The sequence below is a fragment of the Cricetulus griseus genome, chromosome 7 (genome assembly GCF_003668045.3).
Source record: "Cricetulus griseus strain 17A/GY chromosome 7, alternate assembly CriGri-PICRH-1.0, whole genome shotgun sequence".
Classification (NCBI taxonomy): domain Eukaryota; kingdom Metazoa; phylum Chordata; class Mammalia; order Rodentia; family Cricetidae; genus Cricetulus; species Cricetulus griseus.
The window spans coordinates 129503193-129522121 of NC_048600.1; the positions used below are offsets into that span (position 1 = coordinate 129503193).

Consider the following 18929-nt stretch of genomic DNA (forward strand, 5'->3'; position numbering starts at 1 on the left):
TGAGGTTTGCATGCCCAGGCAGAGCTCAGGCTGCAAAGACCCTTCATTCACTTTCCAGGCCAGGATCTGTGCAGACCAAATACCTGTCTAGGAATAAACAGAGCGTAAGCAGCAGTGTGTGTGTGTGTGTGTGTGTGTGTGTGTGTGTGTGTGTGTGTGTGTGTGTGTGTGCGCGCGCTCGTACTTGCGTGCGTGCATGTGTGCATGTGCCAGAGGTGAGGTGAGAATCAAAGCAAGTGCAACAAAAGAATCGAAAGCGAGCAGCTTCCTGGAGAAGGCCCCAGGGCTGTGCTTGACAGGAAGATAAGGCCAGCAGAGTGGGATCCATCTCAATCGCAGCTTGTGCAATGAGATAAATACTGCGTCTAACAACTAATACAATTCCCAGGGCACTGGCCAGTCATCAGCAAGGAAATAAATCCTCCAGAAATCAAAGCGGCCCCATGCTGATGAAGGGAAATAAAAGGTTTAGCATCCTCAGCCAAAACTCTTTCAGGATGCAGGGAAGCGGGCTGGAGATGTGGTTCAGTCTGTGGAATGCCTGCCTGGCCCCAGCTCCATGCCCAGCACGGCATGGACCTGATGTGGTGGAGCATGTCTGTCATCCCGGCACTCGGGAGGGGGAGGCGGCAGGAGCAGAAGTACAAGGTCATCCTCTACTACATAGTAAGTTTGAGACCAACCTGGCTGCATGAGACTGTCTCAGAATGATAAAAGGGAGTTGGGGGTAGGAGACTGACGAGATGGGACCGTGGTTAAGAGCACTTGCTGCGCACACATGAGGACTTGAATTCAGACCTTTGCGCCCAAGCTGGGCTACTCACAAATAACTGTAACTCCAATTCCCAGGATCGAATGCCTCTGGCCTCTGCAGGTAGCTGCACACACATGTACACTCACACAGGCATGTACACACATAAAAAAAGAAATCTTAGTTTGTCTTACTTATTTGAGACGCTGTCTCACTCTGTAGCCCTGGCTAACCTGGAACTCCCCATGGTAGACCAGGCTGGCCTTGGACTCACAGTGATCTGCCTGCCCCTGCCTTCCGAGCATTGGGATTAAAGGTGTGTGCCACCTCACCAGCCCATAAAATCTTAAAAATTAGCAAAGGGGGTGGGGCTGGAGTGATGGCTCGGCAATTGAGAGCACTTGCTGACTGTTCCTGCACCTGGGCTGACATATTGTCACATGCCTATTACCCCAGCCCTGGGGGTGCAGACACAAGAGGATCCCTAGACCTCGGTTCCCAGTCTTCTAGCCAACCAGGAAGCTATAGGTTCAGTGAGTAACACTTCCTCAAAATGTAAGATGGAGAGCAAAAGAAGAAGACACCAATCAGCTATGCCCTGCTCCTGCCCCAAGAATGTGTCCTCAGGAAGCCAATGCCAGTTCACTGACGGCCCCCAGATTGCCGGGAGTGTAGTGGGTCATGGTGTGATGCAGAGTGAACAGACTCTGGTGAGCTGGCAGTGGCTAGGAGAAGGCCTCTGTCATCTGGGGGTTCCTGGGCTCATCCATTCAGGGTCTTGTCAGGAAGACAGCAGTTTCTTTGTCTTCAGTCCCAGACGCAGTGTCTTACATACTCAGCACACTGTAAACACACCTGGCTCCTGCAGAGAAGGGGCTTCCCTGCTGCCTGATAGGTGTGAGTTGATGCAGGCAAGCCCAGCTCCACCCCCAGCTGGTTTCCACGGTGGCCTCTGCTGGTTGGGACAGCTGACTGTCCCTGTGCTCACCTCTGGCTCTCCCCTCCCCTCTAGGCTCACCCCTGGGGCTGGCCTCATTGAGAGGATCCAGGCCATTGCCCAGAATGTGTCTGACATCGCTGTGAAGGTGGACCAGATCTTGCGCCATAGCCTGATTCTGCATAGCAAGGGTGCGTTGTGGCCAGGACACCGCCCTGCGTCCCCAGAGGCCAAGGCCCTGCTGGGTAGGGCAGAGCCTCCAGGAGGTCCCATTCCTCTGGTAATGCTAGCCTGGTTCTTGAGGCTCTCGGCAGGGGCACCCGGTCACCCCACCCTGGCCTGCCTGAGGGTGTGGAGGACAGACTGCGTCACTGCAGTTCTAAGAGTAAGGCCACCATTCCTTTTGGATGGGAAAACCATCTGCTCAACTGCCATCCTCAGGAAAAGCAATGGTATATTTGTGGGGAGTCTGGGGTGGGTCCATCCAGAGAGCTGCTCTGTAGCTATTGACAAGAGCTTGCTGCTCTGAGGATGGAAGAGGAGGCTTAGTGTATGAAGGAGGGTAGCGCAGATTCCAGGACTGTGCGGTTGGAGAAACCTCAGGTGGAGGGGGCAGGGACAGTCACTGCTCTGTCGCACCACAGACCTCTCCACCTTGCTTTGTCTACGTGGCTGCTTCCAGGCCCAGGTGCCTCAGTAAGCCATCCTCTTATTTTTTTGCAGTGTCTGAAGGTCGGAGGGACCAGTGTGAAGCCCCCAGTGATCCCAAGTTTCCTGACTGCTCAGGGAAAGTGGAGGTGAGGCCTAGGGCTCTCCCCAAGGCAGGATGCAGACAGGTGGAGGCTTCTTCTCAGGGCTCTGCCCAGCTTACCTCTGAGTTTCTGCCCGACCTGGGCTCTTTGTTGACCAGGTCCCTAGCCCAGCACAAGCTGGTGGCGACCAATTTAGAGAAATATTTTCTTCACTGAGCCTACCCCCCCTACCAATACAAACAGTCACTTTCAGGGCTTTGGCACTCTCTTACACCTAAACGTAGGTGGCCACTTAGAGCCCCATTCTGACACGCTGGCAGGAATGGGCTTCGGTTCTTGGTTCTTCTTGCCTGACTCGAGGCTGGTTAGACCAGGGCCTCTCCTGTCTACCTCCAGGGGCTGCTTCTGACTGCACAATGTCCCTGTATATAGAGGGCCAATCCACGGTCTTAAAGCCAGTTTCCCTCTAGTTCTGAACCTGTAAGGGGGGGAGTCCTGTGGGACAACAAACCCCAACCTTAGGGAGTGTGTGGGGACCTCTGTGGAAAGAACTTCCCTGGCCCTGGTCCCCATGGTCTCTAATTGAGGTGGCAAAGACAAAGGGAACATGGGGTGCAGCTACTGAGCCTCCTGGATCTTTGCACAGGTGCTTGGCCTCTTTATGTCTGCCAAGTCTTGGGTCCCAGTCCCTCTTCTGTGAGTCCTCAGGGAAGGTGGCCCACCTCTTTTTCTGGTCCTCGGTAGCAGAGGGCAGATCTTGGATCAGGCTCCCGATCCAGTCATGTGTCTCCACTCTCTGCATCTTTCAGGTTGGGGCGTGCCTCACAGCTCCTGCACAGCCTGGAAGATTTTGGGGTCCCTGTGGCTGGGGGAGTCTATGAGGTGGTCTGTGGGTGGATTGCTGGCTGCCTGCCCTAGCCTGACTTTCTTCTAGTGGATGCGTGCGCGCTGGACCTCTGACCCCTGCTATGCCTTCTTTGGAGTGGATGGCACCGAGTGTTCCTTCCTCGTCTACCTCAGTGAGATTGAGTGGTTCTGCCCCCCGCTGCCCTGGAGGAACCAGACTGCTTCCCGGAAAGCCCCCAAGGCCCTTCCCAAAGTCCAGGTAAGACAGTGAGAGGGAGCCCCAGTCCTGTCAGCGCCCCCATGGGATGGGGCTCCCAGCTCTGCCAGATGTGGAGAGTCCCCAGCTCACCTACGGAACTTGCTGGAGTTGTCCTGGAGTCATTCCTATTGGGTCAGAATAACAAGTGATAATAGCTATCATGTCCTGAGGGCTTTCCGCTCTGGGGGCACTGTGTTTGTCCTTCTGTGGTTATATTTAATGGATGAAGACTCACAGGACTAGAAAGTTAAAGGTTCAAGGCATCATTGACTGAGGTACCATTGAAAGGCAGCCAAGTCCCTGGTCAGAGCTGACCAGCTCTCCAGGAGGACACAGGGCAGGTGGCAAATGAGAGCTGGAGGGGTGAGCACCGGAAAGAGAGAGCAGAGCCCCTGACCTGATGTTGCAGCAGGTGCCCACCCTACAGTAGGTAGCAGCCTCCATCCTGGGAGAGCGAGGACAGGATGGTGAGGGTGTGACCGGGGATTCAGAGAGCTGGCATGTGGCCCAACACAGGCAGTGTTCCGGAGCAACCTGTCCCACCTGCTGGAGCTGATGGGCAGTGGGAAGGAGTCCCTCATCTTCATGAAAAAGCGAACCAGGAGGTTCACTGCCCAGTGGACCAAGGCTGCCAAGCACCTGGCACAGAAACTGGGGGACATCCGGAGAGACCAGAAACAGGTATGGCATTCTCTCAGGGAGTGCTTGGATAAAGGGCTCTGGCGGGGGAATGGGCACAAGGTTCCAAGAGACAGAGTTGTAAGTGGGAATGAGTGTGGAGTTCCAAGTGGGCACAGGGTTCAAGGAGGACACAGGTTGTTGGGGGTTCTGACTGGGTGCGGTACATGTCCTCAGACCAGTGGCATTAAATTCAGATAGAGGACTTGCAGGTGACGGGGCCAGGATAGTTGGTGCAGCCCCTGGCCCTTTCCCAGGCCGGGGCAGGATGATCATCCCTAGTGGGCCTGCGTCCTTGGGCCATTTTTATCTGGCCAGACAGAAAAGTTATAGGAGTCTGGGAATAATGGGCTGAGGAGGGTTTGCTGGCCCATCTGTCCATCCATCTGTCAATCTGTCTACACTACCATCTATCCATGTAATAGAGCATTGCATGCTTGTCACCTCCCTCTCTGTTTCTTCCAGAGTCCTTGTCATTTCATAAAACTGTCTTGTCTGTGTGTACCGTTGCCCATCTCATCCATTTGCGCAGTAAGCTCCGTGAGGCAATCGCACAATGGCCTCATTGATGTACAGCCCCAGTGTCCTGTCTAAAAGCAGTCAACCAGGCCTGGCCTGGAGACCCTGTGTGCTGTGGGCGGTCTTCTCGGGTGATCCTGGGGGTGGATGTACCTAAAGGCTGCTGCTGCTGCTGACCTCCAGTGTCCTGCTCATCTAGATCCTTGTCCACATCGGCTTCCTGACAGAGGAGTCCGGGGACGTGTTCAGCCCAAGGGTACTGAAGGGCGGGCCTCTGGGGGAGATGGTGCAATGGGCCGACATTCTGGCTGCTCTCTATGTCCTGGGCCACAGTCTACGGATCACAGTCTCCCTGAAGGAGCTGCAGAGGTGAGTGCCCAAAGAGCCATTCACACCCTGGGGGTGGGCAGGGGTGAGGTGGGGTGGGGGGTGGAGCCTGGCCGACCAGCTGATGCTCCACCTGCAGGGCCCACAGCCTGGCCATGGGCTTCTTTCAGATGTTGGTCTCCCTGGTTCCCTCCTGCACCTGCTAGTCTGTTCCCAGGGCCTGTCCCCCGCAGATGCCAGTTTGTGTTTAGAATGCATAGAGGAAGTGTGTTTGTCTAGTGCCGCTCCACAGGCTCCTGACCCTGCTAGCACTGGCACTAGGGCCTGGATTTGTGCTCAGAGGCTAATGCATTCTCTTGAGAGAGGAGTGTGGTATGCGCATGGGGTCCCCTCCTCCTGTCTTCCTAGTGGGCTGGGCGGAGTCTCTTCTGGAGCTGGGCTCATCGGTGGGCCTATGAGGGTGCTAGGATTGGTGGGTAATGCTGACTCTCCCAGTGCTGGGCTTGTCAGGGTGCTTCTGGCACCATGGAACAGAGTGGTAGACACACCCCCTTCCTGGGCTTGTTGGGGATGGGGGTCTAAAAGAGTGTGTGTGAAAATTTTGGGGGATATGGGGAGTGGGATACTAAGGGATTGGAGTGTGTGTGTGTGTGTGTGTGTGTGTGTGTGTCAGAGAGAGAGAGGGAGAGAGAGAGAGAGAGAGAGAGAGAGAGAGAGAGAGAGAGAGAGAATGACAGACAGACAGATACTGAAGGGTAGGAGCCTATGTGTGTGTTGATTTTGTTTGTGTGTGTCTTGTCTGATATCTTGTTTGGGTAATATTTTTTCTTTTAACCACTCATCTGTTGGATACCTCTCTCTCTCTCTCTCTCCCTCTCTCTCTCTTTTTCTCTCTCTCTCTGTGTGTGTGTGTGTGTGTGTGTGTGTGTGTGTGTGTGTGTGTGTGTGTGTTCGAGCGCACGCTTTTTCTGGCTTTGTTATATTTCTGTAAGGCATTGGATACATACAAATGTGCCTCTAAAATGTGTGCTAATGAAGCTGTGGTGCGCAGGAATCAAATGACCCACAGGGCTGTGGCCATCCATCTAAGACAGAGGTCAATGCCAAGGACCCGCGTCCAGGTAGACCTTCCCTCAGCCAGCCTCTTCCTATTCCACAGGAAACCTGTAGCTTGAATTCTGTCTCATGGGCCAGGATCATTGAATGAGGGGGATGAGGAGTTGGGGACCGGCTGTATTGTTGAGAGGAGCACTAAAATGAGCTGGTGGTTTTGGGGGGGTTGTTCATCCCCATGACCTGGATGTCATTCTTTATGGTAATTCTCTTATCTCCAGTGGGCACAGAAAATGTGAAAAATAGTCTGTAGCGAGAGTTGACGGGGACAAGGTAGAACAGCTCTGCTGGGGAGAAGGCGATGGCACTGCTGTAGACAGCTTGCATGCGGGCTGCTGCCAGTGAGAAATGCGCCCCCCCCCCCCCCCCGCCTCCAATAGCCAAAGAACCCCAGGAACTAAAGGATGGACAGGGAGCTGTCCACACGCCCTGGTGCTGAACTATTCCTGGACGTGGGGAGGCAGGCAGCAGTCTCTTGCCTGGGCATCAGTGGGCAGTTTTGTGTGTTCAGCTGCACAGGCCACCTCAGTGCTGCTCCCCAGTGCCTTCTGCCTGAACCACACCCACTTTGCTCACTCAGGCAGGGCTGGCTCAGGAGGTGTGCTGATGAGGATGCTTCGATGGCAACCAACCTTTGCAGTTAATGAAATGACCATTCTCTGCCTAGGAGGCTTCCTATAGGAAAGCCTCCTGGTTCATGGAAATAGGAGGAGGACCAGAGACACAGGTCCAGAGTCTCACACCAAGTAGCGTCAGCAGTCTGGTGGAAATTCAGGCCCCCTGGGTTACAATGGGACGAATACCGAGGATGCCCAGGGACGCTTATCCCAGGCCCTAGCCTCCAAAGACCCTTAGGAGCAGGGACATCCTGTCAGGCTCACCCACCTCACCCTGCTTTGGAATCACAGTTATTGACAGGGCACTCAGCTTGATGCTTTTTTTTCTGACCCACTGGGATCTGTGCCAGAGAAGTGAGCTGTCCTAACCGTACTCCTGAGGGATGGGAGTGTTTTCTTCCACACACCCATCACAGAGCCACTGGTGTACAGTCCTGCTGGGAAGAAGCAGAGAGACTGCAGATCTTTCTGGGAGGCAGAGATTTAATTCAGTTGCTCTGTTGCAGCTCCTGCCAGGGCTCTCTTCTCCCAGCTCCCGCTCCACGTCCTTCCCCGCCCAGAGCACCGCCAGCCCCGCTGTCCACTTCAGGAATGGGGTGCTGAGCCTGAGGTGGCTGCCATTGCTCATCGTGGCCAGAGCAGTGACTGTGGGGTTCCTGGACTGGTAAAAGTCATATGACTGAACAATGTCGAGCCGTAGCTATTCGCTTGTGAGTTACATGTACCCGTCTATGCACATATACACGCCTCCACATGATCTTATGTATGCTAATACTCACATGCATGTATGTCAGGGATGTATGCATGTAACATACATTCACACATATGAACTTATGTAACACCCATATACATATACATACATGAACTTATGCATATAGCACATGCATTCACATGAACCCATATATGCATGTGAATGTGTAACATCCACATCCATGCACACATGTGAATGCGTGCATGCAACATCCACATTTACACACGTGAATTTATGTGACATCCACATTTACACACATGAACTTATGTGATATCCACATTTACACACATGAACTTATGTAACGTCCACATTTACACACATGAACTTACGTAACGTCCACATTTACACACATGAACTTATGTAATGTCCACATTTACACACATGAACTTATGTAATGTCCACATTTACACACATGAACTTATGTGACATCCACACGCATAAACATGAACATTTTTGCATGCACACATGTACTGCTACATGAAGACATGTGCATGTTCACCTGCTCACACACATGTACAATGTGTCCATATAGCCTCTTCTCTCATGTGCACATGTCGGCTATGTACCCATGCATACATGATCACATGTGTGCCTATATGCTTATGCATGTGCAACACACACATGTAACCCCAAACACGTCACCAGAAACTGTCTTTTCCCTAATTCCAGCAGGGGCCTCTGCAGTGACCCCATCTCAGAACTGCTGCTCAGAAGTTGGTGGGCCTGGCTGTGCCTAAGTGCCCGGGACTTGGTCCCCTGAGGGACATAAGTGTGAACGAAGGTGCCCTGACAGGATAGATGGGTGTAGACAGCCCAGCCCCTCCTGGGGTATCCTCAGAAGGATGCTTTCAAGACCCTGTTACCAGACACAACGGAAAAATGACTAAGAGTCCAAAGAAAAGCAGAACTGCCTTCCCCGGGGGATTCCCACCCAGGGCTAGTGCTCAGTGTAGGGCTGCATTCCTGGCTGCAGCAGGCACCTGCTTGCTTTGAGCATTTGCCAGCACAAGGATCCCACTCTTGACACTCTGGTTCAGTGGCTCTCAGCCACGCTCATGAGCGTTACGGTCAAGATGCTGCAAAGCCCCAGAGCTGTGGCTTTTCTCAGTGGCCTCCCTCTGTGTAGTCTCAGTGCTGTGAGGCTGGGAAACCATACAGTGGGGCCGGCTTTGCCTGGCTTGTGCAAAAGGGCTGTCCTCGGTGTACCTAGGCCAGGGCCAGGGGAAGGGTTAGGGCCTGAAGTGTAGCTTAGCCTTGACAGATTTGTAGGAGTGTGAGGGCTCCTCCTGAGGCCCACTCATGCCTGGGAGCTCTCAGGATCCCCTTGGCTGTAAGGGCTGAGGCAGAGGGGTGAGCGCTGAGACAGAGGGTTGAGGGGCTGAGACAGTAGGGGTGAGGGCTGAGACAGAGGGGTGAAGGGCTGAGACAGAGGGGTGAGGGGCTGAGACAGAGGGGTGAGGGCTGAGACAGAGGGGTGAGGGGCTGAGACAGTAGGGGTGAGGGGCTGAGACAGAGGGGTGAGGGCTGAGACAGAGGGATGAGGCCCCGGGGTGGGAGATTAAGGCAAAGAGGATCTCATTGACCTGGTTCCTTTTTGTCAGTTTGATACAAACTATAGTCACCTGAGTAGCAGGAACTTCAATTGAGGAATTACCCAGCTAGGCTTCCCTCAGTGTTGGCGTGTGACCTGAAAGTGTAAGGTGACATAAATCCTTTCCTCCCTCAAGTTGCTTTCGGTCATGGTGTTTATCCCAGCAACAGAAAAAGTAACTAGACAACACTGGAGGTGACCTAGGTAAGGAGGCCTCTGGTGTCCTTCCTTGAATACCAGAAGGGACCTGCTGGCCCAGAGCTTGTGGCCTCACACTTTCTTAAATATACACACCTTTTTTCTTTCCTACTGTAATTGGAGGGAAAACTGACAGGTGTAAACCATGTGGATGCTGAGTTGTGGTCCTCAGTACACACTCTGGCGCTACAGAAACACAGGCCTTTCTCGGCAAAGGACAGTTGAGTACAGTGTGGGACGTGCTGGTTTTCTCTAGCGCTGTGGCAGCAAAGGCGTGATGACTCGGTGGTTTAAACAGGTGCTTCCTCGTGGCTCTGGGGGTTAGAAGTCTGAGATCTGCTGTTGCAGGCTGAGCCCTCCTGAGCCCTCAAGGAAGGTCCATTGTGGGCTGCTTCTGGAGCCTGGGTTGCTTGGCTCAGGGTTAGCGTGTATCTACATCAGCCTTACCCCTGTCTCCCTCTGCTTGGCCTCCTCCGTGAATACGTATCACTATCCAAAGCTCCTCCATTACAAGGACTCAGTCCTTCATATCTGTAGTCCCGGCACTCAGGAGCCTGAAGCAGGAGAATTGCCATGAGTTTGAGGCCAGCCTATGCCACGGAATATGACCTTGTGATAGGTTTTTGTTGTTGTTGTGTTGTTTTGTTTGTTTGTTTTCTGTTTTTTCAAGACAGGGTTTCTCTGTGTAGCTTTGGAGCCTATCCTGGAACTCACTCTGTAGACCAGGCTGGCCTTGAACTCACAGAGATCCACCTGCCTCCACCTCCCGAGTGCTGGAATTAAAGGTGTGAGCCACCATTGCCCGGCAACCCTGTGATAGTTTTGTCAACTTGATACAACCTAGAATCGCAATGAGGGGTTGTCTAGATAAGCTTGGTCTGTCGGTATGTCTTGATTACTTTAACTGATGTGAGAAGAGCCAGCCCATCGCAGGCGCCACCATTCCCTAGGCAAGGAGTCCTGGGCAGGTAAGAATAGAGAGATAGCTGAGAATGAAGCATTTGTGCATTCACTCTCTCTGCTCCTGACTGGACTATAACTGGAATTGCAGTCATAGGCCCCTTTCTCCCCTGAGCTGCTTTCTGTCAGGGTATTTTTTATCATAGCAACAAAAGTGAGGCTAGGACAGACAGACCCTGACTCAAAATTCAGAAACATGTCACAGTCACATGGGGCAGGATCCAACCTACTGAACCAAGTTTCTTAAAAAAAAAAAAAAAAAAGGGTTTTTTTTTTTTTTTTTTTTTTTTTTTTTTTTAAATGCGTATGGGCATTTTGCCTGTATGTATGTCCATTCACCACAGGTGTTCCTGGTGCCCGTAGAGGCCAGAAGACAGCATTGGGGTTCTCTGGAACTAGAGTTACAGATGGTTGTGAGCGGCCATGTGGGTGTTGGGAACTGGACATGGGTCCTCTGCAACCTTTGCTCTTAAAACCATGGGGCCATCTCTCTAGTCCTTGTTTTATCCTCTTTGTAAAGATGCTGTCTCCAAATAAGTCTACATGCTGAGAAACTGGGGGAGGGGTCAGTATGCAACCTGTGAGCTTTGTGGGGGAGGGAACAAGGCAACCTATAGCAGTACAGCCAGCCTGGATGGGCCCAGGACAGAAACCACGGAAGGATGGAGTAGGAGGCATGGTCATCCTTGTTAGCTCCGGGCAGCAGGATGAGGAGGTGGCGACCACTGCATTCTGAAAGCTCTCTTGGCTGCAACTAGGCCCTGTGTGGGGCAAGCATCGGACAAAGACACGGCTTGTACACTGGTCATAGCTCACTCACAGATGTTCCCGCCAGGTGTCTCGTCCGCAGACTCTCAAGAAGTCTGGATGGATGAGCCAGCTTTTCTCTGTTCCTTGTGTTTTGGTGTTTTAATTAACCGGCTCACTGGAGGGATGTCTAGGGCAGTGTGCAGAATCCACATTGGCTCTGGTGCAGCAAGACATTCCCAGATGAGGGAGGTGGCGTGCAAGAACAATGCCCTGGATAAGTATGCAGTGAGGAGGTGTCAGACACCCACCCCTGGCTCCTGTGGGTCGTGCACAGGGAAGGAGATGTGAAGCCAGGGACTCTGTCCCCTGGCGCATCCCGAGCCATCGTCTCGAAGGCTTGTCTCCACAGTGGATGTTTGAAAGGGAAGCCTTGCCCTTCCTCCCTGTGGAGAATTGGCAGCGCTCATCAATTTTATTTGCATAATTTCAAACATTAACAATACATGGCACAGGAAAAAAACGATGGGGCTCTTCCTCCATCCATGAGTGAAATTGGGTTTAGGAGAAAATTAGTTGACTTAACTGGCAAATGATGGGAGCTTGAGAGAGGGGGCATTTAAACAAGGAAGCCAAGGAGGGAGGACTCATGGCTGTCAGTGTGCAGCCAGGCAGGGAATCGGACTCCAACACAGGGGCGTTTGTTCTCAGGTCCATGGTAATGTCAGAATCAGGGACCACATCTGGTTCATCTTGTGCAGCCTGCCTTGGCCAGCTGTGCCTGTTAGACTTCTCTTTACAATGACACTTTAAAAGGAGGGGTGATTTATTTTTAGCTTATGATGTACGCTGATTCAGTCCAGGGTCCACTGGATCCTTTGCTTCAACATGAGATGAGACAGAGAGAATAGCACGGTGGGAACACGTAGCCTAGGCTGCTCACATCAAGGCTCCTAGGGAGAAGAGAGCAAGACAGGAAGGGGTTGGGGAGATGGCTTGGTGGGTGAAGTACTTGCCGTGTAAGTGTAAAGACCAGGGTTGGGTCCTAGAGCCCCGTGCTCAGGAAGTAACCACACAATCCTGGGGCAAGAGGCCTGGCTGGGCTGCCTGTGTGGATGAGCTCTAGCTTCAAGGAGAAACTCTACCTCAATATATAAAGTGGAGAGTGTGCCAGGCACACGCCTTTAATCCCAGCACTCAGGAGGCAGAGGCAGGTGGATCTCTGAGTTCAAGGACAGCCTGGTCTATAGAGTGAGTTCCAGGACAGCCAGGGCTACACAGAGAAAAACAAAAATATAAAATAAAAAATTAGGTGGAAAGTATTGAAGGAAGACACCTAATATCAACTTCTGGCTTACACACACACACACACACACACACACACACACACACACACACACACGCACTCACTCACGTGCGCGCACACACGTGCACACACACGCATGTGTGTATATGCATGCATGCACCCCCCTCTCAAATGTGCACCCACATGGGTGAAAGTGCATATACTTACATACACACACCACACATACATAAAATATGACGGGAAGGGAAGAGAACAAGATACCTTTAAGACATGCTGCCAATCACCTACTTCCTTCAACCAGCCTCTACCAGGTCCTAAAGATTCTACCACTCCTCAAAATAGCACCACCAGTGAGGGACCAAGCCTTCAGACCAGAACCTTCGGGAAATACCGCCTGTGGAAAGTCCTGGGATTTGAACCTGTACAGATCTGTAACTGTTCTGAGCCAATGGAATGTGGCCCAGCTGTTATCAGCAGATAGAACCAGAGGTAGGCGATTGACAACAGTGACTGGGTGGAGGTGCTGCTGTTCTCTGAGGTGAGCTATGGTGTGTCCACTTGACACCATTTAGAGTTGCCTGTGAAGGGAGTCTCAATGAGGGATTGTCTAGATTAGGTTAGCCTGTGGACATGGCCCTGGAAGATCATTTTGATTACATTAGTTGAGGTGGGAAGACCCACCCACTGTGGGTGGCATATTCCCTAGGCAAGGGATCCTGCCCTGTATATGACCCACTGTGGGTAGTGTCATTCCCTAGGCAAGGGATCCTGCCCTGTATATGACCCACTATGGGTGGCATCATTCCCTAGGCAAGGGATCCTGCAGTGTATACCAGTGCAGAAAGCAAGCTGTATACCAGCATGAATTCACAGATTCATTGCTGTCTGCTCTGGACTATAGATATGATGACTAACTGCTTTAAGTTCCTGTCTTGACCTCCCTCCCCACTGTGACGTACTGTAACCTGGGCTTGTACGTTTAATAAACAATAAACTCTTAATTCCGTAAGTTGCTTTTGCCAGGTGTTTTATTACAGACACAGAAAAGAGACTAAAATGGAGGGTGTCCCCAAGACTCAAGTCTTGTGAGTAAGAGACTTGCTTGTCACAATCATGTGAATGGCATTTGGAGGTAGGGTCTTAAGGAAGTAATCAGGTTAGGTGGGTCCCCAGAATGGCACTTATGACTGTAAGAAAAGGGAGAGAGACCAGAGTTAGCACACTTGCTGTCTCACCAGGTGGCACCCATGTAAAAAGGCCAGACATGGCCATGTCCTTTAACCCCAGTGCTGTGGGATTAGAGGCTGAAGGACACTGGGGCTTGCTGGCCACCAGCCTCCACCCAGGTCCAATGAAAGAGTGTCTCCAGAGAATGAGGCAGAATGCTAGAGCAGGGTGCTTGGCATCCTCTTCTGGCCTCCACATGCACATAGGCATGTGTACCTGCAAATAAATGCACACACACACACACACACACACACACACACACACACACACACAGTAAGAAACCAGCCAGGATGTGCACCTCTAAACTCACTACTTGGAGTAGTGAGATAATTGTCCTCTTGGAGATAAGAGGACAGATAATTCAGGGCCAACCTGGACTACATACCAACACCTTGTCAAAAGGTAATCAAGGAAAAGAAAATACACTGTTCTAGTTAGGGTCACTGTTGCTGTGATGAAACACCATGACCAAAGCAACTTGGAGAGGAAAGAGTTCACTTGGCTCACACTTCCACATCAGAGTCCATCACTAAGAGAAGTCAGGACAGGAACTCAAGCAGGGCAGGAACCTGGAGGCGGGAGCTGCTGCAGAGGCCCTAGAGGGGTTTTGCTTACTGTCTCGCTCCCCATGGCTTGCTCAATCTGCTTTCTTAAAGAACCCAGGACCACCAGCCCAGAGATGGCACCACCCACAATGAGCTGGGTCCTCCTCTATCAATCACTAATTAACAAAATGTCCTACAGGCTTGCCTACAGCCTTATCTTATGAAGGCATTTTCTTTATTGAGGGTCCCTTCTGTCTGATGACTTTGGCTTGTGTCAAGTTGACATGTGTCAAGTTCAACATATCCACCAATAAAAGTCATGTAAGAAGGGACGGAAGCTGGGCGTTGGTGGCACACGCCTTTAATCCCAGCACTCGGGAGGCAGAGGCAGGCGGATCTCTGTGAGTTCGAGGCCAGCCTGGTCTCCAGAGAGAGTGCCAGGATAGGCGCCAAAGCTACGCAGAGAAACCCTGTTTCGAAAAAACAAAAAAAACAAAAAAAACAACAACAAAAAAAGGAAGACGGAAAGGTGTACAAGGAATTTGGTGACACGGGTGTCATTGCCAACTGTTGAGTGAGATATTTTGGTTGAGTTGTGAGCACAAAGACTATAGAAAGAGAAGACAGTTGGGTAACAGTGACTGGGTGGCCTCGTCCACGGTGAAACCTGATTGAAGGAGGGAATGATTAATCAAAATGCCACAGACTGGGTCCTGCCATTGTAGGAAAATGTTGCCTAAGGTTCCGAAGGCTGGAATCTGGGGTTAGTGCTTGGCAGGGCTTAGGCCTTTTGAGATGGTCCAGCCCCGGGCCTGCTGTGGGGGCCTCTGTATTCCTGGCTTGCAGGTGACCCGTTCCTTGGCCTCCTCACCCTCTTCCCTCAGAGTGTGTCCCCTCTGTCACCTTCCCTCCTTTACTGGGAACACCAGCCATGTTAGATTAGGGTTCCACTCAGCGACCCCATCTTAGCACAGATTCTATCTGCTAAGACCCTTTTTCTAAGTGCCATCATAGCCATAAGACCTGAGGTGAGCACTCGTGCCTTCTGTTGACATAGACTCTGTCAGAAGGTTTGCAAGGTGGGAGACGTCTTAATGCTGTTGTGAAGGGACCCACTGAGGGGGGGTGTTGGGGAACCATTGCTGAGGGTAACCCTCGGGATAGCCCGAGACAGAGGTTCAGCCTTCTGTACTAACAGGAGAGAAAAGAGGGGGGAACCTAGCATTGTGGGCAGACAGGTCCAGTGATGGGGATCAGGGAAGTGACCATCACCTGTGATGACTTCTGCTTTGAGACCAGATGGCAGAGGTTTTGTGGCAAGTGGGGTAGGGTTGGGAGATGCAAGGAGGACGAAAGAGGCTCTCCTGGCAGCCTCTCCCCACACTCACGGTGCGTTATTCTGTAAAGCAAAATAATTAAGCCAAATGTGGTTGCTATGAGGTCAGAGCCAGGCTGGGTAGTGGAGATGCAGTATTCGTGAACTCGTTATATTGTTTTCTATAATTATCTGGGTGCTTTGAATATTTTCTAATGTGTAAGTAGGAGCAGGAGAAGGAAGGGGTGAGCCTGCTTGGACTTGACAACTCCTCTGTACACAGCGCCCCACCCCCAAGAGGAGGCACAGCTATCTCTAATGGGGCCAGTTGAGCTGGTCACACTCCGGCTCTCCCTAACCTTCCTCATTGCTTAGGCTCTCCCCTCCATCCTGATCCTCCAGCGGTGCCTGCTGGGTCCCTGGTTGGCGCTGCCCACTCTCCCTGCCTGGGGGCCATAGTGGGGCATTCCCCTGAGCCACCTGGCCAGGCTTTGGCACCAACAACTGGACACTGGGTCCCACCCACCAGACCCACTCAGCCTTTTCCTGGGAGTTGGGATCAGGCTGTCCTGGTCCAGCCCCTCCTCTTCTTTCTAACCCAGGACAAAAGCATCCTTGCGAAGCCATCTCCTTTCCCTTCATGTTCCAGCCTCTCATTTAGGGGTCCATGCTTTGTGGGCCCCACCACACACAGGGCAGGGGGAGTTCTGTCAGGTGGTGACTGGGAAGGAGGAGGGAGGGGATGGACCAAGAGCCCTTAGGAAAGCAGGAGAGTGCCACCCCCAGAAAAGCCCCAGGTCTGCTCCCTTGGGAGCAGCCTGGTGGGGCTGGTGGAAGTACTAGATAGCATGGGTAACCCCTAACACCTCCAGATTCTCAGCTTATAAGGTGACAGGAACAACTTTTCCTGGGAGCTGGGCTGAGCTTGCTCCCACTCTTCAGGGGGAGATTCCCAGATCCTTGGCTAGTCTCACTGGGAACACTCAGGCTGCTTCTTTCAGCCCGAATCTCTTGTAGGAAGTCTTGCTCTGGGGTTGGAAGCAGAGCCCCGCCATCTTTGTGTATGCCAAGACCTCTAAACAGATTGCTCCTCAGGGGAAACTTTGTGGGACAGCACTGGCTCATGAGAGTGGCTAGGATGTGATGCTCACCTGGGAGATTAAGGAGAAAACATCCCAACACTAGACCCCACCTGAGAGAGAGCTCCTTAGGGATAATGACCACTGAGGGCGGCTGAGACTGCCTGTGCAGCTCCTTGGCAACACAGTGTGGGTGAGAGGGTCTGTGGTTGTGCCCACGTTAGCAGAGCTGGGTTATATAAACCTGCCACTCCTCACTTCTTCCCAGAGCAGCAGCAGCTCCATAGCTGGAGGGGTGAGCGTGCGGCTTCCTGGACTCTCCTGGGAGAGCCACAATCCTATTATTAGCCTTGAGTTTGCTAACCCGCAAAGCACACCGGGGAAGAAGGTGTTAGCCTTAGACAACCCGCTCACCGCTCACCGTGTCTGCCCAGCACTGGGAGATGTTGCTTCCTGAGTTTCCGTTTTGATCCCCCTGGTCCAGGGCCTCAGTGGCGAAGGGGCAGCCCATGTCCCTGAACCTGTCTCTGTGCTCCGTTCCCTCTGAGTCACTCGTCTGTGGGAACCTGGTGGTTCTCCTTGGCTGTGGTCCAGAACACCTGTGCATGCTGCAGGGTAGCCAAGGACACGCCTTTCCAGGAGGCGGGAACTCAGGGTGAGCTCATTGGGGTGGCATCAGAAGCCCTATCTCAGACAAAGGATGGCGGGCACTGCTGGCTGGAAACTGTAATTCCCCTAAGAAGCTCGACAGATGCCCAGTTAGGTCTCTGTGTCCCTTCTTTATGCCTCCTGATGCTCTGGGACGGGGACAATGACCTGCGGTAGCGATGGATTGTGGGAGAGGGAAGGGCAATGTCAGTGATGTTAAAGTGATGGGACAGCCTCCAGGAGAGACAGAGGCCGCCTGGTCACGCTCCCAGCGGCGCAGCACGTCTGGGGAAGCCGAAGACCCCTGGGTGCCCTTGGCAGTGGATCCAAAGGTATTTGAGCACTTTGTAGCAAAGTGTTTTAATTAGATCCCTCCTGTATACATATGCGAGTGTGTGTGTGTACACGCGCGCGCGCGCGCACACACACACACACACACACACACACACACACACACACAGGGAGGGAATGAGAATGAAAATAGTTTCTCCCCAAATGTGAGCAGTACCTGGAGATTATTTCCAGCCCTGGACCAAGGGCACAGAGAGAAGTAGAGTGGAGGATTTTTAGCTTAGGAGAGACAGCAGAGATGTGTCTGAATAACAGTACAGAAGCAGAGGCAGACAGCAAGGAGATAGATGCAGGGGCTTCCGCAATATGGAGAGCCCATGTCCACAGAAGTTGTTCGTTGCTCCAGAATCCATCACATTGCTTCCTACTCTGCCTCATCCTACTCTGATCTTTTGGCAGAAAATGAGGGAGCTGATTTTTGCCCTGTGCTATCTGCAGCCAGCTAGGACTCCCAGGCAGGATGACATACCCCAGTGCCTCTGGGAGGCAGAATGCTGGGCACTGAGCATATGGAGGAGGTGGCTGTTTTAATTATTGTAAAATTCACATCACATAAAACGTGTTGTCTTAACCATTTTACAGGGTACAGTCTGATGGTTTCAGGCCTGGCAAACTTAAGACTGTCCCCGCTGTTCTGTAGATCTGTTCCTCCTCTCCCCAGAAGCCAGCAGCGTGTGTGCATATACATGATTTATCCACATGCATGTGTGTATACATGCTAGTCCATGTGTGTATGTGCAGAGGACAATGTTGAGTGTCTGCCTCTATCATGCCACTTTATTCTTTAAAGGTATTATTTGTATTATTTTTGGTTATATGTATATGTCTCTGTGTGGATGTGTGGATGTGAACTCGGGTGCTTGCAGAGGCCAGAGGCATGGGATCCACCTGGAGCTGTTGGGAGCCATCCAGTGTGGGTGCTGGGACTCACACTCAGGTTCTCTGCAAAAGCAGGACATGCTCCTCACTGCTGAGCCATCTCTGTAGCCCCCTCCACCTTACTTTGTGAGACAAGCTCTCTCGGTTTACCTAGAGTTCCTGGAATCCTCCTGCCTCTACCCCCAAGAGCTGAGGTTTCAGGCTTGGGTTGCCACACTCAATTTTTCAAAAGAGATTTGTTTATTTTTATTTTGTGTTTATGAGTGTTTTGCATGTATGTCTGTGCACCACGTATGTGCCTGGTGCCCACAGAAACCAGAAGAGAGCATCGGATCTCCTAGAACTGGAGTTACAGACAGTTGTGAGCCACCTGGTGGGTGCTGGGAACTGAACCAGGCCCCAGTAAAGCTTTTATGTAGGTTCTGGGGTTACAAACTCAGGTCCTCAAGTTTGCTTGGCAAGTACTTTGGCCCCTGAGCCATCTCTCAAGCCTGTACCTTGTTTTTTGAGGAAGTATCTCTCACTGGGATGTG

At 52.1% G+C, this 18929-nt stretch overlaps 1 protein-coding gene across 2 annotated transcripts in view; it reads left to right on the forward strand.

The window, feature by feature from the left end:
- Mgat5b (alpha-1,6-mannosylglycoprotein 6-beta-N-acetylglucosaminyltransferase B) overlaps positions 1 to 18929 on the forward strand; it is a 61520-nt gene that overhangs the window by 21437 nt on the left and 21154 nt on the right. For both annotated transcript variants that reach the window (XM_027425561.2, XM_035448326.1), the window contains exons 4-8: positions 1764 to 1879; positions 2412 to 2485; positions 3375 to 3545; positions 4062 to 4226; positions 4942 to 5111. In XM_027425561.2, coding sequence (XP_027281362.1) covers positions 1764 to 1879; positions 2412 to 2485; positions 3375 to 3545; positions 4062 to 4226; positions 4942 to 5111 — 696 coding nt within the window. The remainder of the gene's footprint in view (positions 1 to 1763; positions 1880 to 2411; positions 2486 to 3374; positions 3546 to 4061; positions 4227 to 4941; positions 5112 to 18929) is intronic.